The 26774-nt window shown below is 49.5% G+C and overlaps 1 protein-coding gene across 2 annotated transcripts; it reads right to left on the minus strand.

The window, feature by feature from the left end:
* Positions 1-5689: 5689 nt before the first annotated feature.
* Positions 5690-22668, minus strand: CLU (clusterin). 2 transcript variants are annotated; one of them, XM_030817013.1, is made up of 9 exons: positions 22291-22668; positions 18130-18255; positions 16592-16740; positions 14026-14196; positions 12569-12980; positions 11935-12039; positions 7460-7689; positions 6162-6337; positions 5690-5946 (listed from the first exon to the last, which is right to left on the minus strand). In XM_030817013.1, exons 2-9 carry the CDS (start codon positions 18224-18226, stop codon positions 5937-5939), a joined length of 1350 nt encoding a protein of 449 aa, XP_030672873.1. In that variant the 5' UTR covers positions 18227-18255; positions 22291-22668; the 3' UTR covers positions 5690-5936. The 2 variants fall into 2 exon arrangements, with proteins under 2 accessions (XP_030672873.1, XP_030672874.1); XM_030817014.1 differs by lacking the exon at positions 22291-22668 and adding an exon at positions 18806-19092.
* Between the last annotated feature and the right edge of the window lie 4106 nt (positions 22669-26774).

Genomic DNA, 26774 nt, shown 5'->3' on the forward strand with positions numbered 1-26774 from the left:
GGAGTCCGTGCGCGTGACCCGGCTTCTGCCCGCAGCGTCCAAGAAGTTGCAATCGCGTGGAAGGATGGGGAACGGCGCCTCCCTGGCTAGCGTGAAACTCAACCACAGCACAGCACTGAGGCTGTTGGCCGTGAGCGGCTCTCAAAGCTGAATTTGAGGTGAGAGTTCGCCTGCCAACAGGGCATGCGCAAATCTCACCATGTAGAGTGAGTGGCTGTCCGGCAGCTTCTCCCCTCCAGGCCGCCACCTGGCCCCACACTCCTCAGGTGCAGGGCCGAGAAAGGGAGGGGTCCGGGTGAGCTCTGAGCGTCCCAGGGGATACAGCACCTGACCACCACTCAGAAAGCCCCCCCAAAAATACAAAGAGAATTGAAGACAGATGCCACCTCGCTTCACTAGTGGGGGTTGGGTGGGGATAGCCCAACATCGGCAGAGCCAACCTGGCCACCTACATGGGAGGGGCCCCGGGGTAAGATGAGGCTTTGTGACCTAAGGAAGGTAGGTCGGGCTGACTGGGGGAGAGGGGCCAGTGAAGCCCCCATCCCTAGGGACACAGCTCAGCTGAAGGAATCTCACTCTGGGCCTTCACAGGGTTAGCATCCTGTCAGCCCCTGCGCGGGGAGGGGGTATTCAGGTGGCCCCAGGTGGCAGCTGTCTGAACCCAGGCGAGGCACACAGGAGGACACCAAGCCCTGGTCTCCGACCTCAGCCCTGCACAGCCTGCTAGTCCCACGCTAAAGTAATTGAGGAATGGCACGGAGACGGGAGCGGACCCCCAGAGAGGCACCAGGAGAGTTACCGAAAAGGAAGAGTTCGCTACAGGACAGACATTTGGTTTCAAACCGGAAGGGATGCCTCCGAGTCCCCTGCGAGAAAGGTCTTATCCTTAGGTCTGCGGTTACAGTTTAGTTTAGTTTAGTAGTTTAGTTCAGTTTAGTTTAGTTTAGGTCTGCGGTTACAGTTTAGTAGTTTAGTTCAGTTTAGTTTAGTTTAGTTTAGGTCTGCGGTTACAGTTTAGTAGTTTAGTTCAGTTTAGTTTAGTTTAGTTTAGGTCTGCGGTTACAGTTTAGTTTAGTAGTTTAGTTCAGTTTAGTTTAGTTTAGTTTATAGTTTACCTCAGCTCAGCTCAGCTCAGCTCAGCTTCGTTTTTTGAGACCAAGTCTCACTCTGTCGCCCAGGCTGGAGTACATTGGTGTGACCCTGGCTCACTGCAACCTACGCCTCCCGGATTCAAGCAGTTCTCCTGCCTCAGCCCCCCAAGCAGCCGGGATCACAGGCGCCCACCACCATGCTCAGCTAATTTTTGTATTTTTAGTACAGACGGGGTTTCGCCATGTTGGTCAGGCTGGTCTCGAATTCCTGCCCTCAAGTGATCCACCCGCCTCAGCCTCCCAAAGTGCTGGGATTATAGTCGTGAGCCACCGTGCCCGGCCAAGTTTGCGGTTACTAGAATGAGGCCAAAGTTGGGAGCTATTTCCAAAATGGAAGACTGGAAGACAGAAGAATACCTATGAGTACCCTCATCCCAAAGTCCAGGTGGGGCCTTGAGTCAGTAAAAAGGAAGAATTTCAAGGCAGTATCTCAGCAAAGATGCACTAAATATCTGAGCCTGGTGTATCTTAGTTTCCACCCTGGTTTTCTTCACCATATGGCAGGGCTTTTCAGAGATTAAGAGAGGTCCAGACATTTCCAGAAAATTCTTTTTTTATTTTTTATTTTTTTTTGAGACGGAGTCTCTGTCACCCAGGCTGGAGTGCAGTGGCGTGATCTCGGCTCACTGCAAGCTCCGCCTCCCAGGTTCACGCCATTCTCCTGCCTCAGCCTCCCGAGTAGCTGGGACTACAGGTGCCCGCCGCCACACCCGGCTAATTTTTTTGTATTTTTAGTAGAGATGGGGTTTCACCATGGTCTCGATCTCCTGACCTCATGATCCGCTTGCCTCGGCCTCCCAAAGTGCTGGGATTACAGGCGTGAGCCACCGCACCTGGCCCATTTCCAGAAAATTCTAAAACAGACTTACTGACATTTTTGGTTAAAATTTTTGACGCACACAAAGTGAGATTATATTGCGTTGTGCTCGAGGTAATGGCAGTTAGAGTTTTAAAAACCAATACCCCCAGGCATGGTGGTGTGCACCTGTAGCCCCAACTATTAGGGAGGCTGAGGCAGGAGGATCACTTGGGCCCAGGAGTTGGAGGCTGCAGTGAGCTATGATTCCACCACAGCACTCCAGCCTGGACAACAGGGCAAGAACTCATGTCTATTTAAAAACAAACAAACAAACAAAAATGCCTCGTGTTCTCTAAGCATGTGGGCTGGTGATGGGCACAGGTTTCAATGTGGAAAACAAACACCTTCCTTTGACAGTGTCAGTGCATCTCTGGTTTTATATTCATGAAGTCATTTGTAAATGTGTTGAAGTCTTCTTATGAATGTGAGGCTGGAGTAAGTGTCCCCCTGTCACCCCCTCCTCGTGATGAACCTTAAGGATGGGGGCTAGTCTTTATAGGATTGGGCACCTGAGCAGGACTAGGGGTGAAGGTGGGGTCCTGGGAGAATGTCTGGCACCAGCTCAAGGTCATGGTCTTTTTCCTCTGGGTGCTGGTGGCAACAAATGAGGACAGGCAGGTAGTATTGCTGCACCTCTCCCTGTCCCCTTTCCTACCCTGAGGAAGTCCCCACCCTGCCTTGGGCTGGACCAGAGCTAGCTAGCGGCAGCTGTTGGACTTCCAGTGAGCTAGCCCTCAGCGTGGCATGGTGGGGGCTGGGGCAGGAGGAGCTGTCCACACTGTGATGTGGCCCTGGCCAACACTGAGAGATGCCATCATCTAGGAGGATTATGACCAAAGGGCTGGGATTACAGGTTAACCAGATCAGCGTAGGAGAAGAGCAAACAAACAGGTCATTATTAACCTTGTAAATGTGTCCCCCAGGCCTGGCCTTTGCTGTTATCACATCGGCTGACTTAGTAATCATTGGTTCTATAGTAAACCATGGAGACCCAAGTCCTCTTTGCGTTGTCTCTAGAACTGCTGGATACTTCCTGGGTTTGCCACTATCCTATTTTCTAGTGGGCCCTGTGACCCCCAGAGTCAGACCTGGGTTCATTCTTAGCTTCAGCACTTACCACTGCAAAAAAGTGGTCCCTGTTATTCCCACAGCCCAGCCTCTCTCAAGGTGACCTCGCCCTGGGATGCATCATGTCTCAGCCTCACGCTTCATTGTGGACAACAGCTCCTGGAACCGGTTTATTGTGGAGGCTCAGCTTATTTGAAGACACAAATGTGAACCTTTTATTCATTCTAACCAGTGTTCCATCACCTGGTAACATCTCAAGCAGACTCTATTACTTCCAGATAACTCCACAGTTAAAAGAACAAGCGGTTTGCTTGAGAATGTCAGGCATTTCCACATCGAAGCACTTTGCCTCCCGCTCTGCTGCCACCTATTCTACACCAGAGCTCTGCTCTGCACACCTGGGTGGCTTCCTGGCTCCCACCCCTTTCCTACTCCAGGCCACTTCACAGTGAGGGATGGGCAACCCTGAAGTCCCTTCAGCAGCCTCCATGGACCACAAAGGCTTGGGGTGGCTGCTCCCACATTCTGGCCTTCCTAGCCCCAAGACACTTACCTGATGCAGGCTATTCTGGGAGGCCTTTGTAATGTGGGGAAAATAACCCCTGCCTTGGAAATAATTATTGGAACCTAGTGAGATTACATGAAGTAATTGGCCCAGGGCCACTGTTTACAGTTGTACAAGCCATGCACTGCACAACTCCAGCACCGTTTCACCTTGTACCCATGAGAGATTGTATCTTATTACAATTTTCTGGCAGATGACAGTTGAGTGTCAACATAGGGGCTCAGCAGGGTTGGTGCTGCCTCCCTTTCCAGACAGATGTCAAATCCCTCTCTTCTCAGCACATCAAGCCCTGCTCCCCCTTTGCCACAAGAGTCCTAGAAGCCAGACACTAAGGGCTCAGGGTCTGCAGTCCCCCAGGCAGAATTAGCCTCATCTCATCCCCACACCTTGGTGACATCACATCCTGACTCAGTCTTCCCAGTGCCTCATGTTGGAACCTCTGTCAGAGATGGAGAGACATCTAAGGACCCCCAACCCCAGGCCACTGTGCAGAGGGGGAAGGAGGTGCAGAGAAGGGGTCTCAGGAAGCTTCAGAGCCAGCTTTAGGATCTGTCTTTCAGGGTGCTAGTATTTAAGACTGTAAAAAAAAAAAAAAATCCAAAACAGTGGATATAAAGGCCTGGCACGGTGGCTCACGCCTATAATCCCAGCACTTTGGGAGGCTGAGGCAGGCGGATCGCTTGAGGTCAGGAGTTCAAGACCAGCCTGGCCAACATGGTGAAACCCCGTCTCTACTAAAAATACAAAAATTTGCCAGGCGTGGTGGTACATGCCTGTAGTCCCAGCTACTCAGGACGCTGAGGCAGGAGAACTGCTTGAACCTTGGAGGTGGAGGTTGTAGTGACCCGAGATTGCACCACTGTACTCCAGCCTGGGCAACAGAGTGAGACTCTGTCTCGGGGGGGAAAAAAAGCAGCAACCAAAAACCCCACTGAATATAGTGAGTGCCAGAGTCTAGCAACATAACAATGGAAAAGAAAAAGTAACTTTTGAAACAGTGTGACATTAATGCGACAATTAATGTGACATATACTTTACCATTATGATCACTTAAGCAAATACCTCTGACCGCATAATCCTAATTAATGTATATCATTAAGTCAGTCACACTGACTTTACTCTGAATTTCCTTGACAGCCAGACTAAAATACTTACCTTGGACATAAGCTAAGCTTTAAGTTTGTTGTTTATAACTTCAAAGAGAGACAAGGGACAGTGACTTAAGAATATTCTAAGCTATAAATTTACATGTGGACTTTGCTACACACCTGGGATGCAGCCAGATGAGTTTTGTTCCATTGCAGTACATCCGATGACCAGAATTCTATGATCAGAGAATATTAATGAACGAAAAGCCTCAGCTTTAAGACTGAGCTTGGTACCACGGGTAGTCATGGCCACCTGCTGGCAGCATAGGGTACTGCAGCCCAGCTATGGTTCAGACTAAAAGCAGAGAAGCGCCTGTGGTCCAGGGAAAGATATGAAGATCACATAAACGGGCAATGGACAGGAAATGCCACAGTCAAGAAGATGCCCCTGGGATGCTGAGCTCTTACAACTCGCAATCAACAGCTCTTACAAATAAAACTGCTGCAAAAGCAATAGCTCTTACAAATAAAACTGGTCATTTGGACTTCTGGGCACCAAATGTTTTCATAACGAAAACATCAATTATGCGTTATAATACCAAGTATACCTTACACTTACTGCTTCTTCTCCTTAACTTTCAGTGTATTCCTTTAGGAGATTGTCGCACCTTGGTCAGAATACATCGACAGTCTTAGAACAGAAAAGCTTCAATTTTCAGCAATATATTTTAGTTGGCTTGTTGAAACACATCTCTCTTCCTGAAAGCAAGCAATTCTTGAAGTGGATCAAGCTTGTCATCATATCCCTTTTATTCCCCACCGTATGACAGTCCCTATACCATCTTAGCCACTGCTTTTTTGTTTCTACTTATTTTCCATCCCCGCCGCCCGCCCCCATAGCAAAATGAAGGCATGCCGGGGAGCAGCAACTCAACATAAAAAGAGGACCCTCCAAGCGTTCAGCTCACAAGACAGTTTTATTGAATTAATTGCATGCAGGAGCAATTCTGTTCTTCCCATGAGCAGCAGAGTCGAGTGTTAAGAGTGCAGGATCCAGAGCGGGGAGAGGCTGGGCGGAGTTGGGGGCCTGGAGGCTGGGGCCTGGTTACTTGGTGACGTGCAAAGCTCTCTCTGGGGGGCTGCAGCTCATCTTGGGGGGAGCTGGACTCAGATGCCCCCGTAGGTGCAAAAGCAACATTCACATCTCACTCCTCCCTGAAATAAAAAAGAGTTATCCAACAAAGTAAAACATCCTCCAAAGGAAAAATAAAATTCCCCGTAACTTCCTGGCTTTGTTCTTGGGCTCTGGCTCCAGGCGGAGTCATTCCCACCAGGCTACAGAGTCTGCGCTTTGTTTGTTTTTTTGGTTTTTTTGGCTCCCAGAGACTCACTGGGCCCTGCAGGCCCGCAGCAAAGGCCCGCCTGCTTACAGGTGCTTTTTGCGGTATTCCTGCAGCGCTTTCTCCGCCACGGTCTCCATAAATTTAGGGTTCTTCCTGGAGACTTCTTCAGGGACCGTCACAGTGATGGGATCAGAGTCAAAGAGCTTCACGACCACCTCAGTGACACCAGAAGGAACGTCCGAGTCAGAAGTGTGGGAAGCCACCTAAAAGGAACAAAAGAAAAGAGAAGAGCTGAAACACTGTGGTCAAAATGCATGTGTTCTGCAACACAGGTCAGGCTTCTGAGGTCCTCCTGATCCTCCAATAAAACCTAGAGAGCTGATCCCATGCTTCTTACACATCTAGACATCAGTACAGCTCAGTGGACAGAAGTGACCTGGTTCACAGACACTCATGTGTTGGGGCAAATGCCATCTGCAAATGACCAGCCCAGGGAGCACCCCAAAGAATAAAAGTGGTTTCCAAACACTTGCTTTAGGCAGCCATTGGTCAGACTAGGGTAGAAAAGCAATCCAGGGGACCCGGAGGGAAGAAAGAAAAGAAAAAGAAGGGTTCCCAGTACTAGAAATAAGTTTTATTTGATTTTTTTTATTTTATTTTATTATTATATATATATATATTTAAGAGACAGAGTCTCACTCTGTCACCCAGGCTGGAGTGCAGTGGCGTGATCACAGCTCACTGCAGCCTCCACCTCAGGGCTCAGGCAATCCTCCCACCTCAGCCTCCTGAATAGCTGAGACTACAAGTGTGTGCCACCACACCTGGCTGATTTTTGTATTTTTTGTAGAGAGGGAATCTTGCTATATTGCCCTGGCCTCAAGCAATCCTCTTGCCTCTGCCTCCCAAAGTGCTGGGATTACAGGCATGAGCCACTATGTCTGGCTTAAAGAGAAGTTTTTATCACTGGCAGAGAATGATGTACTAATTCATAAGCCATTTTACACGCCAGAGGGCAGCCATGTAGCTTTGAGAAAAGAACAGAGGCTTCTGGTTTATTCATAGATTTGTGCACCAAAACAAAAACAACAACAACAACAACAAAATACAGGCTTGGCAGCCAGGCAGTCAGGTTCAAATACCCATCCAAGTCACCTGTGAGCTATCACACCTTAGCCAAGCTATGGAACCTCTCTTACTTTGCTCCTTTGTGAAACAGGGTTATATCTTCCCTGAGTGGGTGATGAGGCTTCAAGGCAACAAGGGCACCTAAAGTTTTCTGTTTTCTGCCGTGTGATAAATGCTCAGTCAAAAGCACACGTGCCCCTGCTCCCGATTACAGCTCGGGCTCTCGAGCCACAACATGTGGCCGGGACACAGCTCACCGTGGTGACCCGCAGATAGTACTGGTCTTCGCCTTGCGTGAGGTTTGCCAGCCGGGACACCCAGTTAAACTGCTCGTTCAGCTGCTCCAGCAAGGAGGAGGTGTTGAGCATCTTCCACTGGTAGGACTTCAGCAGCTCGTTGTATTTCCTGGTCAACCTCTCAGCGACCTGGAGGGAGTCGTCGAGCTCCCGCCGCAGCTGAGCCTGGGAGGGGTTGTTGGCTGAACAGTCTGCCCAGAGACGGAAGAAACGCAAGGGAGAAGTGTGAAGGGAAGGCCACAAAGGGATAGAGCCATGAATGAATGGAAGTCAGCACATGCAGCGGGAACAAAAGCAGTGCTTCCCCAAGGGAAGGGCCACAAACTGGAATTGTCCAAGACAAAATAAAGGTTTTGCCTCGGAATGTGACTCTAGACACTGCTTCCATCATCCAGAAAGTCTTTTGGGTTTTTTGTTTTTGTTTTTTTGAGACAGAGTTTTGCTCTGTTGCCTAGGCTGGAATACAGTGGTGAGATCTCGGCTCACTGCAGCCTTGACTTCCCAGGCTCAGGCTATCCTCCAACCTCAGTCTCCTGAGTAGCTGGGACTATAGGCACATGCTACCACACCCAGCTAATTTTTGTATTTTTGTAGACACGGGGTTTCTCTATGTTGCCCAGGCTGGTCTCGAACTCCTGGGCTCAACCGATCTGCCCAAAGTGCTGGGATCACAGGTGTGAGCCACCACGCCCAGCCTGAGAAGACTTGCTCTGGAAAAATATGTCAACTGACCTAAACAGTGTGCTTCATAACATCATTGATTTATCTTTGGGTGCCAGACCCTTATCTCTTTGATGACAAACTGTGTTGACCACACTTCCAAAAGCACTGATCTCAAGTTCTCCACGTTCTCAGACCTGCAGTGGCTCTCACTGCCCTAGTCCCTCCCAGGAATCATTTCCAGAGAGGAGGAATATTACTCACAGCTGCCATTCGTGTGGCACCGCCTGCGTCCCAGACACCGCAGAAAGTTCTCTCTGGATATCCTTTTTCTCTAAGAATTGGATCTGTTCTGACTTAGGGATTAGGACTCCTATTTTACCAATAATGAAACTGAGGCCCACAGAAGTATCAATAAATAGCTTACCTAAAGCCATAGAATAAATGATCTCTGGGCCCAGGATTGAACCAGGGTCTTCAGCTCCTAAGCTTGGGCTCTTCCTACCCTGGATCTGTGGTTCTGGACAATCCTCCAAGCTTGTCTTTTTTTTTTTTTTTTTTTTTGAGACAGAGTTTTTCTCTTGTTTCCCAGGCTGGAGTTCAATGGCGCGAGCTCAGCTCACTGCAACCTCCACCTCCCGGTTCAAGCAATTCTCCTGCCTCAGCCTCCAGAGTAGCTGGGATTACAGGTGCCTCCCACCACCCCCGGGTGATTTTTTTGTATTTTTAGGAGAGACGGGGTTTCACCACATTGGCTAGGCTGGTCTCAAACTCCTGACCTCAGGGGATCCGCCCACCTCAGCCTCCCAAAGTGCTGGGATTACAGGCATGAGCCAATGCACCCAGTCCAAGCTTGTCTTTTGAGCATGTCTGCAGAGGTGGCAGTTCCGGTGCCAAAAGTTCATGCAGCTGATGCACTGGCACCTGGAGGCCAGGGGTCCTTGCCCACCCACCTGCCCACCCATGGCTGGTCACTGAGTTCATCAAGAGAGCAGGGAAAAGAGAAGTCATTCTTCTTGGCCCTGGGCTGCAGGTTGTCAGATTCATTAAGAGCTGGAAAACTGCCCACTAGCTCTTAAATCTACTGTTTTTCTCCCCCTGTTATTTCAAAAATATCCAGAGGCAGGTATATCAAATGTGAGTCAGGGGAAGGGAGATTTTGCATATGCTTTAGGATGATGACTGCAATCATTTATAGTAAAACAAAATGTTAGGTGGGGAAAGAAACAGAATTACTAGCAAGATGCCAGGTTGAAAATAAATATGTAATAAATAATCTTCATTATTTTACCAAAAAATAATTTAAAAATCAGAAAAATCAGCCAGGTGTGGTGGCCCACACCGGTAATCCCAGCACTTTGGGAGGCTGAGGCAGGCTGGTCACTTGAGGTCAAGAGTTTGAGACCAGCCTGGCCAGTATGGTGAAACCCTGTCTCTACTAAAAATATAAAAATTAGCCAGGAGTGGTGGTGCATGCCTGTAATCCCAGCTACTCAGGAGGCTGGGGCAGGAGAATCGCTTGAACCCAGGAAGCAGAGGTTGCAGTGAGCAAAGATTGTGCCACTGCACTCCAGCCTAGGTGATAGAGCGAGACCCTGTCTTTAAAAAGTAATAATAAAATAAGAAAAATCCTTGAGAGCCGAGGCTTAGTCTAGAATCGAGGTTCTCAACTGGGGTGACGCTGTCACCCAGGGACATTTAGCAAGTTCTGAAGCTGGTTGTCACAACGAAGGGAAGGGAGCTGCTGACCTCTAGTGGGTAGAGGCCAGGAATGCTGCCAAACACCCTGAACTACTCAGGACAGCCCCCCACGACAAAGAATGACCTGGTCCAAAATGTCAGCACTGCTCACACCTGTAATCTCAGCACTCTGGGAGGCTGAGGTAGGAGGATCACTTGAGCCCAGGAGTTGGAGACCAGCTTGGGCAACATAGCAAGACCCCATCTCTACTAAAAATAAAAAAATTAGCCAAGCATGGTGGAGCACACTTCTAGTCTGTTACTCAGGAGGCTGAGGCAGGAAGATCACTTCAGCCGAAGAGGTCTAGGCTACAGTGAGCTGTAATGGTGCCACTGCACTCCAGGCTGGGCGATAGAGACAGACCCTGTCTCAAAAAAAAAAAAAACAAAAAAAATCATCAGCGCCGAAATTGAGAAATCCTGGTCTAGAGTTCCCAGGCAGTACATGCTTATATGGTTGCAAGCACCTTAAATAACAGTAGGCAGTCCTCTTCGGGGTAGACTATTTAGCTCAACTTAGAGAATTATTCTTACCAATAATTCTCTAAGAATCTATCTCAGGCCAGGCACAGTGGCTCACACCTGGGAGGCCGAGGCAGGCAGATTACTTGAGGTCAGGAGTTCAAGACCAGCCTGGCCAACATAGTGAAACGCTGTCTCTACTAAAAATACAAAAATTAGCTGGGTGTGGTGGTGCACACCCGCACTCCCAGCTACTTGGGAGGCTGAGGCAGGAGAATCACTTGAACCCGGGAGGCAGAGGTTGCAGCGAGCCGAGATAGAGCCACTGTACTCCAGCTATAATCAATGACTGTTAGGACTGGCGCCGGCTGCACTCTCAGCTGTAATCAATGACTGTTAAGATTGGCGCCAGACCTGAGCCCAGCCTGGGCAACAGAGTAAAAATCAGCATAAGAGGTCCAATCTGGGCACAGGCATCTGGACATCTTTTCTTCAGGCCCTAACATGACTTTCTTGTGGTGAGGTACCATGTAATTGATGCCACTCTATGATATTGTTATAGAAAAAGCCCCAAGGCCTGGTTGTGCACTCATCTACAGCAACTTATACTTCAGCCTGTTAAAGCACAACTGTTTATTTTGCAGTGGCTTCTAAAATTACAGGAGTGAGGCTAGGAATGTTTAACTAGACCCTGGCAGCCTGCCATGGCAAACTTAAACTAAGCATTAAGTAAGAGCAAAGCCACCAGATCGATAAGCTGTTTACAAGGGGAAACACTTAACTCTTTGTGTGTATGAACTGCTGTGTACCAGGAAGTATTCCAAATACTGTCACAGCTGTTATCTCTAAACGGAAAGAAGTTAACCCATAACCAGAGCTGGTGAAATGGAGGGGGACAGTTGAAGGGAAATATTCCCTTCGCCTAGGGGACCAACCAGCCAACCAAAGGGACTATTGCTTGGATGCCCAGGTACTGAGACCTGTGACTTCTGTGGCCAGAGGCTCTGAGGGGCCCCGGGAGAGAACACAGCGCTCTAGGATTGAAGCCCAGCTCGCCCATGTCGGGGTCAATCTTGGATAAGTTATTAACCTTTCTGTGGCTGAGTTTCCTCAGAGGGTCATTCTGAGGAAATGAAGAAATGTATGCCCAGTGTTTAGAACAGTGCCTGGCCTCTGGTCAGTTTTGTTAAACAAAACGTATACTGTTTGCAATTTCATAATTTGCAGAGGAAAATGAAGACGCCTACTATGCTTGGCACTTGGGAACAGAATCGCTAGGGAGTCCCGGGGGATGACTTTTTTCAACAGGGGGCCGACGGGGTGGAGAGCACTTTTACATCTCTAACAACATCTCACCGACTTCAGGGACAGCCTCGCATCATCATCTCATTCGAAGATGAGGATCCCAAGCTGCATGAGGCTCAGGACCTGCCCAGGACACAGCTCAAAAGCTGTAGAGCTGGAATCCAAACACTTATCTGTCTGACCCAGTAAAGGCAGCACCGGCGAGGCCCCGGTGGCCCCAGGACACAAGGGATCGGAGGGGGCGGCTTGTGATCTGGACCCTGACTCACCCACAGACAAGATCTCCCGGCACTTGTCACACTGGTCCTTCATCCGCAGGCAGCCCGTGGAGTTGTGGCGGATCTCCCGGCACACAGTCCGGTCATCGTCGCCTTCTGGGGACACACGAGGGAAGAAGAGTCAGTCATCCAGCCATGCAGAGATGGACCCCACTGATTCCTATTGTTATTTTTATTTATTTTTTAATTTAGAGGCAGAGTCTCACTCTGTTGCCCAGGCTGGAGTGCAGTGGTGCAATCATAGCTCACTGCAGCCTCCAACTTCCAGGCTCAGATGACTCTCTTGCCTCAGCCTCCTGAGTAGCTGAGACTACAGTTGTGCAACACCACACCTGGCTAATTTTTTAAGTTTTTATTTTTGTAGAGACAGCGTCTCACTATCTTGGCCAGGCTGGTCTCAAACTCCTGGCCTCAAATGGTCCTCCTACCTTGGCCTCTCAAAGTGCTGGCATCACAGGCATGAGCCATCATGCCCAGCTCGGTTTTTTTTCCTCTTTAAACAAGGATAATATCACCCTTGTGATATTGCTGGGGAAAAATCGAGATGACACCCGCTGAGCCCTCGGCATGGTTCTCAGCATCTAACAAGTTGCTCAAAAGGTCATGAGCTTCCACCCCTTCTCACCTCGTATGAATTCTGTGGGTGGGTGCTGGAAGGCCGGGCTGTGGAAGTGGATGTCCATGGCCTGCTGAGCCTCGTGTATCATCTCAAGGAAGGGCTGGAACATGGCGTGGAAGTTCAGGGGCTCGTACGGAGAGAAGGGCATCAAGCTGCGGACGATGCGGGACTTGGGAAAGAAGAAGTGAGGCCTCCGGTGGGGCAGGCTGAAGGGCAGGTAGTGGTAGGTGTCCTGGGGCTCCCGGGCGAAGAACCTGTCCTGGAAGAGCTCGTCCATGATGCTGGACGCGCGGCTGAAGCGGTCCTGCATGACATCCAGCATGTGCGTCTGCTGCCGGTCGTTCTCCAGCAGGGAGTCGATGCGGTCACCATTCATCCAGAAGTAGAAGGGCGAGCTCTGGTTCAGGAACTCCTCGAGCTGGGACAGCCAGCATGGGCACAGTTAGGAGAAGCTCACCAAGGCCACGGCCTCCTGGCCTCCCACCCCCTGGTGAGCCAGGCCAGGCCCTGCCCATGGCTGTAACAGTCACATAGCAAGTGACCAACAGCCCAGCTGAGACCAGCCCCCAGCACCCCATCTGTCAGGTCCATGCTCTTTCCTTTTATCTCCCTCCATGGGGGACAGTTTTGAGACACCTGGGAGGCCATAAGGGTCACAAGGCCCAACATTTCAGGTTCATCCACTGTCATCTTTGGCCACCAATGATATCCACCCCCTGCTCGGTTAAGGGCCAACTGATGTGACTTCAGGGATTGGAGCAATTCACTGAGTCCCAATCAAAAAAGCCCTGCAGCAGAGGACAGGACCAAGACTAATATACTACGAAATCTTACATTGGCCGGGCATAGTGGCACACAGCTATAATCCCAACAATTTGGGAGGCCGAGGTAGGAGGATTACTTGAGCTTAGGAGTTTGAGACCAGCCTGGGCAACATGGCCAAACCCCATGTTTACAAAAAAATACAAAAATACAAAAATTAGCTGGGTATGGTGGTACGTGCCTATAGTCCCAGCCACTTGGGAGGCTGAGGTGGGAGGATCACCTGAACCAAGGAGGTCGAAGCTGTAGTGAAACATGATAACACCACTGCACTCCAGCCTGTGTGACAGAGTGAGACACTGTCTCAAAAAAAAAAAAAAAAAAAAAAAAAAAAATTCTTAAATCCTTCCACATAAGTGGACACAGGGCTCTGCCATCCCACGAAGCGGTTTGTTATGTCATCCAGCTAAGCACTGCTGCATGAGTTTTCTAAGAGAAGGTAGATACCTGGCCTACATCCTTTTGATGACTCCACTCTCTCTACTCATGCCAGGTATTACCAATGGAGCATGGCACTCTGGGCCCCAGTGCAGCCAGCCAATACTAATCAATTGCATCTGGCATGCGGAATGAAGCATATTTTACTAGGCTCCCCTCCTTCCCCACTCAGAGCCTTGGCCACTCATGTGTCCCCTTTTCACCTGGCGGCCAACCAGGCCCGAGCCACTTCTGCAGACTCGTGCGTAGAACTTCATGCAGGTCTGTTTCAGGCAGGGCTTACACTCTTCCCAGAGGGCCATCATGGTCTCATTGCACACTCCTGGGAACTCCTTCAGCTTTGTCTCTGATTCCCTGGTCTCATTTAGGGCATCCTACAGGAAGACACAAGGCTGGCTGAGCCACACCGAGACCACAGGCTCACGCACTCAAGAAGGTGCTGGGTGCCAGGCCCTCTGCCCCAGGGCAGGCCTTCCCACAGGCTGGCCACCCAGCGTGCAAGTGCCCACCCCTGCTCCAGTTCAAGCTTCCCCTCATTCGCCCACCTGGAATCCCCTTCCCACCCGGCTTGAAGAATCCACTCATCCTTCAAGATCCAACTGTTCCCTAACTCCTAGAAGCTTCCCAACTCCTGGAACCCACGTGGACACCACCTCTCTCTGATCACCTACTCAATGACTACCCTCTCACTGAAGCCTCATTTCCTATTCTCTGCTTCTGGTGTTTAAATTTCATCTTCCAAAGCAGGCTGCAGACTCCCTGAATCTTATCTTTCTATTGCAACCATGCATCCTGGCACGCAAAGGGAATGGCAGGCTTTCAACACCAAAGCCACACCAGCTGTCAAAATTCTCTAATGGGCCCTTGCCACTTGACCCAATAATTCTCTAAGAATCTATCTCAGGCCAGGTGCGGCAGCTGACACCTGTAATCCCAGCACTTTGGGAGGCCGAGGCAGGCATATTACTTGAGGTCAGGAGTTCAAGACCAGCCTGGCCAACATGGTGAAACCCCATCTCTACTAAAAATACAAAACTTAGCTGGTGTGGTGGTGCACACCTGCACTCCCAGCTACTTGGGATGCTGAGGCAGGAGAATCGCTTGAACCCGGGAGGCGGAGGTTGCAGTGAACCAAGATTAAACCACTGCACTCCAGCCTGGGTGATAGAGCGAGACTCTGTCTCAAAAAACAAAACAAAACAAAGACTCTATCTCAAAGGAATCCCTTGACAAAGAAAAAGATGCTTAAAAATATTTGGCACAGTATTAGCTTATGGCAAAAAAAAAAAAAAAATCAGAACCAACCCAGATGCTTAAAAGAGACAGGTTAAACAAACTGTGGTTCATATAAAGGGTAGATGGTACATCATTACAAAGGATGTTTATAGTCCATTTTGAATATTATGCTAAAAATTCATAATTTTAAATATAGCCACTGTCAAAAAAGCACAGAAGAAAATAATAGGAAGAAATAGATCAAATGTTAACAGTGACTTGTCCTTGGGCAAAAGGATTATGGAAAAACTTTTCCTCTTCTACTTTTCTATATTAAAGTCTCTATGAATGACTGTGTTAGCCTTCAAAAAAAAATAGCCTATCCACACCCCAGAGTTACGTGAGGTCTTTGTCCTGCTCCATCATCCCCTGTCCCCTGCTGGGCAAGGACAACCCACCTCCCACTGAGCCAAGACACAAGTGCCACCCATGCTACCTACTTCCTTTCCTTCTGGCTCACCTACTCCTCAACTAAGAAGTAGCAGCCTCTTTTCTCCAAATGTATGTGATGTGCTTTATTATAAAACCCAAATTGTTGAATGTCAAACTCCAGTGATAACCACAAAAATGTGAGAATGAGTCGTGCCCCTTCCTCAGGAGCTATTTGAGGATTCTCATAGAATGGTGAGAACTGATACTAAGGCCAAGAAAGGGCATGAAGCTTGAAAAAAAAAGTAGCGCCACATCCAGGCCAGCATTCCCTGAAGTGGCTCTATGGAGCTGTGCTCAAAGCAGCCAGGAAAAAAAAAAAAAAAAAAAAAAACGAATTCCCTGATCAGTTTGGAAAACTCTGGGTTTCACGGAATTACACAGGTTTCTTTACTGCAGAACTTCTCAGAGCCTTTGAAATGCTTTTAACATGCATGATGGATCATGAAGGTGGCAGGTAGCTACATCTTAGCATCTGAAGTAGGGCGACCGTGAGAGGAGGTTTGTAGGATACTCTTAAGGAGACTTGATTTCTTAAATAAGTTGTTCATTGAATTATAGTGTTTTAGTTTTGTCAAATCATTAAGCACAGGCTAGACCTGCTATATCCACTACTGGGCTTAAGATGTTTCTTTATGAAGTAGTCCAGAACTCTAGGAAGATGTGGGGTGCAGTGTGCCTGCCTTAACCCTAACCATATCAACCCTGCTAGAGAAGCTTCCTGAAGGTTGGACGCCACCCCCGTCTGGGCCCCTGCCGCCACCCCACCCAGAGCCTGCTTGGAACTAGCATGTGATCAGGGCTTAGAAACATCTATTGAAATGAATCTGGGCATTAGGCCCTGGGCCAGGCTCATAACAAAACCAGATCCAAGATCTCACTCCCTGATGCTTTCAGAAGCAAATGAACCTTCCCTACTTCTTAACTGCAGCCCCAGCATCAGCTGACACAGCCTGGGAGGACTGCAAGTCACCATGACAACCCAGCAAGGCACCGCGCAGTGACCCCCTCCCTCCACTCCAGTGGGATGGTCAAGGCAGGGCGGCCATCGCGGCTCCTCCTGACCTCTTTCTTCTTCTTGGCTTCCTCTAGGTTGCTAAGCAGTGTCTTGCGTTCTTCGTTTGTTTTTTCTATGAGAGTCTTTATCTGTTTCACCCCGTTGACAGCATTTTGAATTTCCTTATTGACATACTTACTTCCCTGATCGGACATTTCTGCAAGAGAAGTGCAAGAGGCAGCATGAGGCGAGAGGAAGAGGTGGCCTCGGGACCCTGGAATAAGCTGGAATGGCCAGAAAGGCCTGTTCAGTTCAGGGGCTGTCAAGGCTGGGACCCCCACCCCTGCCAGCAGACAGCAGCATGGCCCCAGCCTTGCCCTGGCACAGGCTCCCATCACAGGCTCCTTGCTGACTACACCCTACTGCTTAGAAATGCAGACCATGGGAGTTGGCACACCCAGAGCTATGCCCAACCACTGCCACATGCCCCTGGAGAATAAGCTGGGTGCAGAAGAAACTTGGCAAGGAAAAAAAAAAACCCAGAAGTGTCAGCTTTGAAGCATCAAAATATAAAATATTGTTCTTTTGGACACAAATCTTTCTACAGTTCAGTTTAACCACACATGTATGTTTCTTTGTTCCAATGCAGTGCCAGGCGACAGGAATAAGAAGATGGGTAAATGATGAAGGCGTGGCACTAGTGACAAATGCAGCGAAACACTGTGTCATCTAAGTGCTACTTCACTGGTGTTTATCCCATGCCAAGCACTGTGCCAAACACTTCATGTGCAGTTTACATAATGCTCCAGCCCCCCACCATGCCCGCTTCGCAGAGGGAGACATGGGAAGTGTGATATGATAAAGGGTCAAAGTGTCCATCAGGTAGGAGGAGTACGTTCTGGAGGTCTAACATACAGGTGGTGCTTATAGTTAATAACACCATATCATAACTGGAAATTTGCTAAGAAAGTAGATTTTAAGTCTTCCCACCATCCCACCATAAAAAGTGGTCATCATTTCAATGTATGTGCATTTCAAAACATCACGTCATATACCTTAAATATACATAATTTTTATTTGTTAATTATATCTCAGTAAAATGGGGGTTGGGGGGAGTGTCATGAGATCAAGATAGTGGCCCAAAGTCATCCAGCTGAGAAGAGGTGAAACAGACTCACACCCATGTCTGATCTGGGTTTTTAACAATGATCCTGCAGAAGCCGTCAGCTCACAGGAGGGACAAGCTCTGGGCACTCCAAAAGGGAGAGGGATAAGAGCTCCAGTGGTCCAGACACAGCTTCGTGGAGGAGGCCTGGGAGCTGGGCTAAGGGGCCTGGGAAGGGAACAGCTGAATGAAATGCAGCAGCCGAAAGTGCTTGGGAAATGCCTGCAAATGCCGGCAGTCTAACGCACACAGAGCCTGAACCAGGGGCCTGGGAGCTGAGGCTCGGAGGGGGCCCAGACACGAGCACCCAGACCCAGTGCACAAGATAAAAATGGTCTGTAACACTGGGGACTGATAGAGAGGCACTGAGCAGAGTCAGCTACCCTGCCCTCTGATCTCATCACCCTGTGGCCAGAGGAACATCGCACTTGTTCTACTCACCCTGGAGCTCATTGTCTGAGACCGTCTGGTCCCCCAGGACCTGCCCACTCTCCCAGGTCAGCAGCAGCCCCACAAACAGCAGCAGAGTCTTCATCATGCCTCCAATTCTGGAGTCCTCGCACGCGTCTGTTTGCAGAGAACAGGAGACCGTCATGGGAACAGCTAGACAGCCTGCTGGCATCCCACCCACCCACGGCCTGCAGCAGCTCCCCAGGGCCTCGCTGCCCTTAGCTGTCCCCACAGCAGGCACTGCTGCTCTTTGATTCCTGAGGAAATAGGGGGAAACAGCCAGACTTGCCATGGACACCTCGAATTAAAGCGAAGGCAGGAGGTTCAAGGAGAGAGGGACTGCAGGACAGCAATGTTGAGTGGAAGAAACAGGAACCCTGGCATCGGAGGAGCCAGGCTCTTGTCCAAGCCACATCCTCCCCCACAATCAGCAAGGCACACAGGCTTTCTGCATCCTGGCCTCCTTGTCCAGAGTGGTATCGATCATGTCTGACACTGAAAATACCCCCCCTTGGGTCACGCATCTGTCCCTCCCCATGCCACCTCCACAGAGGGACTGCATCCCAGAGATCAGCCACGTCCTCTGCAATGTGCATCTAAATCTTCACCCCAGCAGACGCTCCCCATCCACCACAGCGCTGCAGCCCCCAGGGAGTCTCAGCACCACCTGAACTTGACTTCCAAGAGCTGGAGGCAACAGTAGCCAGCCCTTCACACCGAATCCATCTGCATCCCTAGTGGGAGACTTGGGCCGGGCTGCCTGTGCATTCAGGGATGGAAGTAGTGGAAGCCAGGAAGGACAATTCCCTTCAGAGAGTAGATAGGGTTCGCAGTGGCCCGAGGAGCAGGCTTCCCAGAGAAAGTCCCTTTGGAAGGATGAGTCCTTTTGCTCTGCAAGGCCCTCCACACGGCCCCTCCCCTCTAAGCCCACAGCAGGCTGCCCTGCCAGTGTTCCTGCCACCATTGGGCTGGCTGCCCTGAGCCAGGGGGCACAGGCCACAGCCCCGGTCTTACACAATGGACCCTTTCCCAGAAGCTGAGGCTGTTGCATAAAACAGAAACACCTCCCCCTGCACTCCACCCCCACCATCCCCCTCCCAAGAACTGCTTATCTGAGCTCACCCATTTCCCATCACAGAACCAACAGGAAGGTGGGGTTCCCCTTCCTGAAATGGTTCACATCCAAAGCCCGCTCAGCCCAGCAGGCCCATCTGGACACTCGGTAGCACATTAACAAGGAGTGCCTCTCATGAGAAGTAATCAGGCACACAGAGCCAGGGAGCAGCGTGGGAGAAGAGATGGGGTCAGTACCTTCCCCAGAGACGGGGTGGGTGGCAGACACCGGGCTCACCAGGAAGGCTGTGGTCTCATGGGCTCTGCCCCAGCTGACCACTGAGCCCTGAAATGCCTCCAGCAGGAACAGAGCCTTTGTCCTGCCAGAGAGACAAAGCCAGCCAGAAACACCTCTCTGCCAGGGGCCCCTGAAAGCAGCAACTTCTGGAAAAACCCATTCAGAACTAGGTTCTAACCAGAAGACAGTGTGTTGGGCCATGAAGAATGGGGCAGCCAAAGGCAAGATACAGGAAAGGAATTCCAGACTCAGCAGCGGGCATACAGTCTGCTCCCGGGAGCCTGGGGTCCCTGGTGAGCCATCGGGCTCAGAGCTGGGAAAGAGGTGGTTCTCTCACCCAACCCCTCCACCCTAGCAGTGAGGCTGAAGCCCAGAGAGGGCATGGGACTCCCTACGGCCCACAGCATGCTCATGGTAACCCCGGGATGAGAGCCTAGCCCTCCCGACCCCTAGTCCAGTGTTCTTTCCTTGATTCCAAGTCACTTAAATATCTGAGCCTCAGTTTCTTCATCTGTAAAATGGATGTAATCCAGACCTCAGAGAGGGGAATGTGTTCTGTAAACACGAGGGTCTTATGTAATCATAGTAAATTCTGACTACTTCCAAATTAGACTGAGGTCTGAGGCTGGGCATTGGCAGTGTCTAATCAACATGTCTGGAGAGGGGCAGGAGAATCGACACAAGCACACAGAGGCCACCTGTGGTCCCCTGGACTGTGTGGCTCTGCTTTGCTGAAATGATTGACCACTTTTTAAAGTACTTATGAATCACTGCAGGGCTGGTTATAATGTTGGTTCTGAGACTGCTTTTCCAGCCAGTCTGCAGGTGATATGGATGCTGCTGATCCGAGGAATGTTCTAGAACCGTGACTGCACAGCCGGCCTCCTTTCCTTTGCTCGGACTCACCTCCCCCATCATCTCCTCTGCTTCCTAGGAGCCTGGCTGCCAGCTGCCCTGGGTGGAAGGGCCATGCCAAGGCCAAGGCCCTCAAGTCCCCAGCATTACCACGCAGCCTCATTCCCCCTAAGAAGGCTTAAACCACCTGGCCTTACTCCTTCTACCAGAAAAGGCTGATTCTGTGGACAAAGGGGCTGCTCAGGGGAAGAGGAGGAGGAGATGTGGGGGGAGCAGGCTGACTTTGAGAGCAACTCCCCTCCAGGCACACCCTCCTGGGAGCTTTGAACTGAGCAGCTTCCCAAAACATTTCCAAGCAGGGCAGGGCTGGAGGCTTAAGAAAATCAATAACCTGGCAGGGCGCAGTGATTCACACCTGTCATCCCAGCACTTTGGGAGGCCAAAGCAGGTGGATTACTTGAGGTCAGGAGTTCGAGACCAGCTTGGCCAAGGTGGTGAAACCCTGTCTCTACGAAAAATACAAAAATTAGCCGGATGTAGCAGCATGCACCTGTAGTCCCAGCTACTCGGAGGCTGAGGCATGAGAACTGCTTGAACCCAGATGGCGGAGGTTGCAGTGAGCCGAGATGGCGCTACTGCACTCCAGCCTGGGCAACAGAGTGAGACTTGGTCTCAGAAAAAAAAAAAAAAAGAGAAAAGAAAGAAAGAAAATCAATGACCGTGAACAGGGAGCCGTGGGGAGGATGGGAAGACAGTGAAGAGGGCACACAGATGGTGAGGGTTTCAATCCCAAAGCCCCGGCTTCTATCTGCTTCTTCAAATGGAGAAAACTAAACCAAAAGGAAAATAAGAAAAATAATCACCGGTAATTCATACTACCCAGAGACAAATGTTAGCACCGTGGTATATTTCCTTCTGTCTTCCGTGCAGTTTATACAAGATCCTTCACATTCACCATCTTCAAATATTCTTTAAGAGCATACTTTTGCAGCTATGTAATACTCCACTTTCTCACAGACCCAAGTTTATTTTACCATTCTCACAAGATTGGCCATTTCAGTTGTGCCCAATGCCCCACTATTATTATAACTTAACATTCTCATAGGCATCTTTTTTTTATATAGTATCTGTACTTTCCTTTAAATTCCTAACCTCTCCCTTTAAAAAAATAATAAAAATCATATATATATATATTTTTTTAACTAGGTCCAGAAATTCTGGAAGGTCAAGAGGCTTTGGCTCTAATCCCAATTCTGATACTTATTTGCTGTTTAGTGTTGGCACCAGTCCTAAACCTCTCCAGGCCTCAGATTATCATCTGTAAAATGAGACCGTGGAATCAGAGGTCTGAGGCCTGGTGGATCTTGTGTGACTTTTCTCTGATGCACCTCAGATGCATTAGGAGGCAGAAAAAGTCGGATTTCGGTGGTTGCAGCATATACTGAAATCCGCAGCCTCATACTTACAGGCACGGTGTCCAGAGAGCTAGAGAATTTAGAAGAAAACTGGATGACTCGTGCATGCAAGCCGACAGCCACAACTGAGAGATCCGCGTCTTCGCAGAGGATATGCTGCAGGAAGGAGCTCCGTGCAGGCCAGCTCCGTCACCTGCTAGCCTGGGTCTCCCGCAACGCGGCAGGTCTCCAGGTCTCAGTTTCCCCATCTTTGCGAAAGGATGATCATTATATCTGCTCTATTTACCTCCCCCAACAGAATTGTGGTTGGAGCTCGTGCGCTCAGGCGGCGGTTGCCTCAGGGCCCCTGGCTCAGCCGCCTGGTGATGGGGCTCCGGCCACCTCCCCTCCCTGGCTTCCTGGGCTCCTTCGAAAGCGCAGGGGTTGTGACTGCGAGCTGTGTCATCCCTCTCTGCCTGGCTGCCATCCCCTGCCCGCCCATCCATCCTGGTGTGGCTCTGCTCAAGGGTAGGGAAGACGGGGACATCTCACCGGTCAGCGGCACCCGGTGCCCGCGCGCTCCTCCTGGCGACGCCGCGTTGTGAGCACGGGGAGGCGCCGTATTTATAGAGCTCCGCTCGCGCGCACACACCCCCTTTGGGGCTGGCTGCAAACCTGCATGACTCACGCCCAAAGAATGCCGCGGAAAGCAAGGGGAGCTTTCTGGAAGCAGGGAGGTGGGGGCCGGTGCAGCACCGGGCTGGGGGCGCCGGGGGGCGCATCATCACCACGAATAGCTGTGCTGGCTCCAGGAGAGACCCTGAGGTGCGCCCGCTCGGCGCTCCCAGTAGGGAAGAGCCTGAACTCGCGTGCCCAGCTGGGGGCCCCTCTCACGCGGTTAGCCCGGCTGTCTGTTCCAGTCCAAAACACGATCTCACAGTTTCCTGGCCCTATTGACCTTAACCTTCACATTACACACGCGCCACTTCTCTTGGCCTATTTAAATACTAAAGAGTCAGACATAATGAGAGTGGGATGGAGAGGGGCCTTGTGCTGGAGAAGAGAGCACAGGAAGTATTGAAATGCCTACTCCTGGAAACATCACACTGATGGGGTCCCTGGACTGACCCGCCAGGCCTGGAGGAAACAGAATTGTGTTTAGGACTGATCAGAGAAGATATGTGGAGAGCCAGAAGGCCGCTCCGGGCTCCTTGATCCACGGAGCTTAATCAATCTTTGTCCCCATCCTCTTGGAACTCAGCCAAGCAGGGTGGGCTTCATGGGTGTGGGACCCTTGCAGATCCACGTTTGGTTTAATGGGCTCCTGTGACAGTCTTGAAATTCTTCATAGTTTTTGAACCAGTGGCCCTGAATTTTTATTTTGCACTGAGCCTTCCCAGTTAGGAAATCAGATCTGTGTCCAGAGGGGTTTGCTGTTCTCCAACTGCTGGAGTTCCTTCTGCTGAGAGCAGGGAGAATCTCCTGTAGCAGCCACCCCACCCCCTGGCAAGGAGGGGGAAATCCAGGAACCCCGGAGATGCAGCTACTTCTTTGGGAAGAAACTGAGCTGCCCATTTTGGAGCCAGGGATGTTTGAGCCCCAGGAGAGAAGTCAAGGGGCTGACAGTTGGGGCGATGGGTGGACAGGGCGGGTACAGGCAGCCCTACTGTGGGTAGCGGACTTAGAAAACCATGTGAAACAAAGGGGCTTAAAGGAGAGCTGGTCAGGGGCTGAGTTTTCCAGTTCAGGATCAGGACTATGGAGGCACAATATGGAGGCCCAGGCCCTTGCTTGCCCAATGTCCAGGGGCCACTAGGACCCCAGTCCTTTTCAGGAGGCAGCCTGGGGGAATCTTCGAGGCCCATGAGGAAGTGGGAGAACCCAGACCAGGTCCATGAAAGTCTGATTACAGTCCTAGGTGTGCCCCTAGACACTGGGTGATCTTGGACCAATCACTTTACCCTTGGGCCTCAGTTTCTTCTATCTGGACGATGAGGAATCGGGAATGGATCGTCTCCATGTCTCCCTGCAACCTAACCTAGAGCCAAGCCAAGTATTAGAAGGTCATTAACCCAGAAGAAGAAACAAATGCCCCAGAAGGGGCTTCACCTTATTTTTCTTAAAAAAAAAAAAAAAGTCTCATTATCAGTAACAGCTACATTTTCTGTGGACAGTGCCTCCTCCTTATCAATGCCTGAGGTTAGAAGAATTGTTCTTTGAGCTCACTCCTTGTAACTTTTCTGTTCCGTAGCTCCCTCAGCATCCAGAACAGAAGGCATAAATCTAGTTATATTTAAAAAAATTAGACTTTGGAGGTCAGTCAGTGAGATCTGCCTTAGCCAGCTGAATTGGGGGATGGGAGGAGAGGAAGAAAGGATTTGGGAGAAAATAGCATGATTCACAGATTCACAGTCATGACTGTGATCCCTTGGGAATAATTACTTGATTATTCCCACTACTAAGCAAACAAGGTTCAGAAGATCAAACTTTGAGGAAAAAAAAGTGTGAATTTTGAAAGCGCCATAAATGCATCACCAGATGTTTAATATTCTAAGTAGATCATAGAGGTTGATTGGTTCAGGACTTGCACACTGCTTGATTCCTACCCCATCCCCAGCATCTGCACCGGATGGTCATCCTGCCCATATTTGAATGCCACCAATAGCAGGGAGCTCACTACTTTCCATTCAACCATTTATCTAGTAAAGCTGTTGATAAAGTTAGGGCCTTCTTTGGTTGAGTCACAGTCTAGCTTGTGTATGGGCCAATCCGGAGCCCAGTTCTGCCCTCTGGAGCCACACAGAGAAAATCCAGCCTATCTCTCCCATAATGCCCCTTCTGATATTTGAAGGCAACGTAGTCTGCTTTTCCCAGTGACCTCCAGGCTTGCAGCTCCTTGCCTTGCCATGGTTTGCAGACTTTTCCCCAGCCCTTTGACATTCTGGACCTCATCTCTCTTGAAACTCTTGGCCCAGCCCCCGACCAGCCAATGCCAGTGGGGAGCCTTGGGTCAACCAATGCCAGGGGGCCTGAGCACACAAAGCAGAACAGGACCACCCCTTCCCTTGCCCTAAACACTCCAAATAAGCTTTATCAGATGCTGAGTCACTGGGCTGATTCATACAGAATGCATCATCTTCTTGGCAGGTGCTGCTGTTTGATCCTGTCTCCCATCATGCACTTACACAGCTGGGGTTGGGGCATTAGCTTGATTTATTTTCTTGGAGAGTCAGGGCCATGGGGAGGGCCAGGGAGGGATGAGTAAAGACCCTTGCATTTATCTGTTTATCTATGCTTTGTGCACCATCTCTGGCTGCCTGAATGTCTCTGGGGCTGCTTCCCTACGCAGTGTCCTTATTACACATCCCCAACCAGCCTTTGTCTGTTTCAGCACCAACAGCAGGACAGCTAGCCAGCAGTTTGATATAGCTGGAACAAACTAGGAATGGGCAAGAGCAGTATCCTGCGGCCTGTAATTAAGAATCACTCTCAGATGGGCGTGGTGACTCACGCCTGTAATCCCAGCACTTTGGGAGGCTGAGGTGGGAGGATTGCTTAAGCACAGGAGTTCAAGACCAGCCAGGGCAACATAGCGAGACCCCATTTCTACAAAAAAATAAAAAATTAGCCAAGCACGGTGGTGCACGCCAGCAATCTCAGCTACTCAGGAAGCTGAGATGGAGGATCGTTTGAGCCCAAGAGGTCAAGGCTGCAGTGAGCTATGATCGCACCACTGGACTCCAGCCTGGGCAATAAAGTGAGACCCTGTCTCTCAAAAATAAAAATGAAAAAGAAATAAGAGAATCACTCTCCAAGGGGAGCGAGGAGGGAGGATAGTGAGAGATTGGTCAACCAGTATCCAGTTAAAGTCAGATGGGAGGGATAAGTTCTGGTATTCTATCGCATAGTAGACTTGAGTGTGGTTAACAATAATGTTATGTGTATTTCTTTTTATTTAACTTTTATTTTAGGCCCCAGTGTCTATTACTCCCCTCTATGTGTCCATGTGTTCTCATCATTCAGCTCCCACTTATAAGTGAAAACATGCAGAATTTTGTTTTCTGTTCCTGTGTTACTTCACTTAGAATAATGGCCTCCAGCTCCATCCATGTTCCTGCAAAAGACATGATCTCGTTATTTTTTATGGCTGCATAGTATTCCATGGTGTATACCATAGTATTCCATGGTGGTTATGCACCACATTTTCCTTATCCAATCTGCCATCGATGGGCATTTAGGTTGATTCCATGCCTCTGCTATTGAGAATAGAGCTACAATGAACATATGAGTGCATGTGTCATTATGGCAGAACAATTTATATTCCTATATATACCCAGTAATGAGATTGCTGGGTCAAATGTTAATTCTGTTTTTAGCTCTTTGAGGAATCACCACACTGCTTTCCAAAATGGTTGAACTAATTCACACTCCCACCAACAGTGTATATAATCCTTCCCTTTTATCCACAACCTCACCAGCACCTGTTATTTTTTGAATGATGTATTGTATATTTCAACATAGGTAGAAGAGAGAACTTACAATGTTCTCACCACAAAGAAATGTTTGAGATGGATTTGCTAATTACCCTAATTTGATCATTACACAAACGATCTTAGTAAAAAGATCACAAATGATTCTTAGTAAAAAAGAATTACTTTCCAAGCTGTAATTATTTAATGGGTATATACATTTATTTAATCAATTACAGGCCCATGATAAAATGGTGGCTAATAAAATCATATCCAGTGAAATCAGCCCATAGATGATACAGAGGTATTCTGAGTGATTTTCTCTGGACCTCCATAAAGTCCAGAAACATTGACTCCCTCAGTGGGTGTGTCTCATCTTCCCATTCAGGATCTTCTTGGGGAAAGGTCTGAGGCTAGCCAATCCTGAATTGCTTAGCATGTGCCTACAAGTAAACAAATGTTGCCTATGCCACCTTCACTGTCCCTCATGCTATTGAGTGGCTATGTGGTCTATATTTCACTCCAGAGTTGCTTTACTGTGACCTTTAGCTCCAATTATTAGGTGAA

Source organism: Nomascus leucogenys, chromosome 8, assembly GCF_006542625.1.
Source record: "Nomascus leucogenys isolate Asia chromosome 8, Asia_NLE_v1, whole genome shotgun sequence".
Taxonomy (NCBI): domain Eukaryota; kingdom Metazoa; phylum Chordata; class Mammalia; order Primates; family Hylobatidae; genus Nomascus; species Nomascus leucogenys.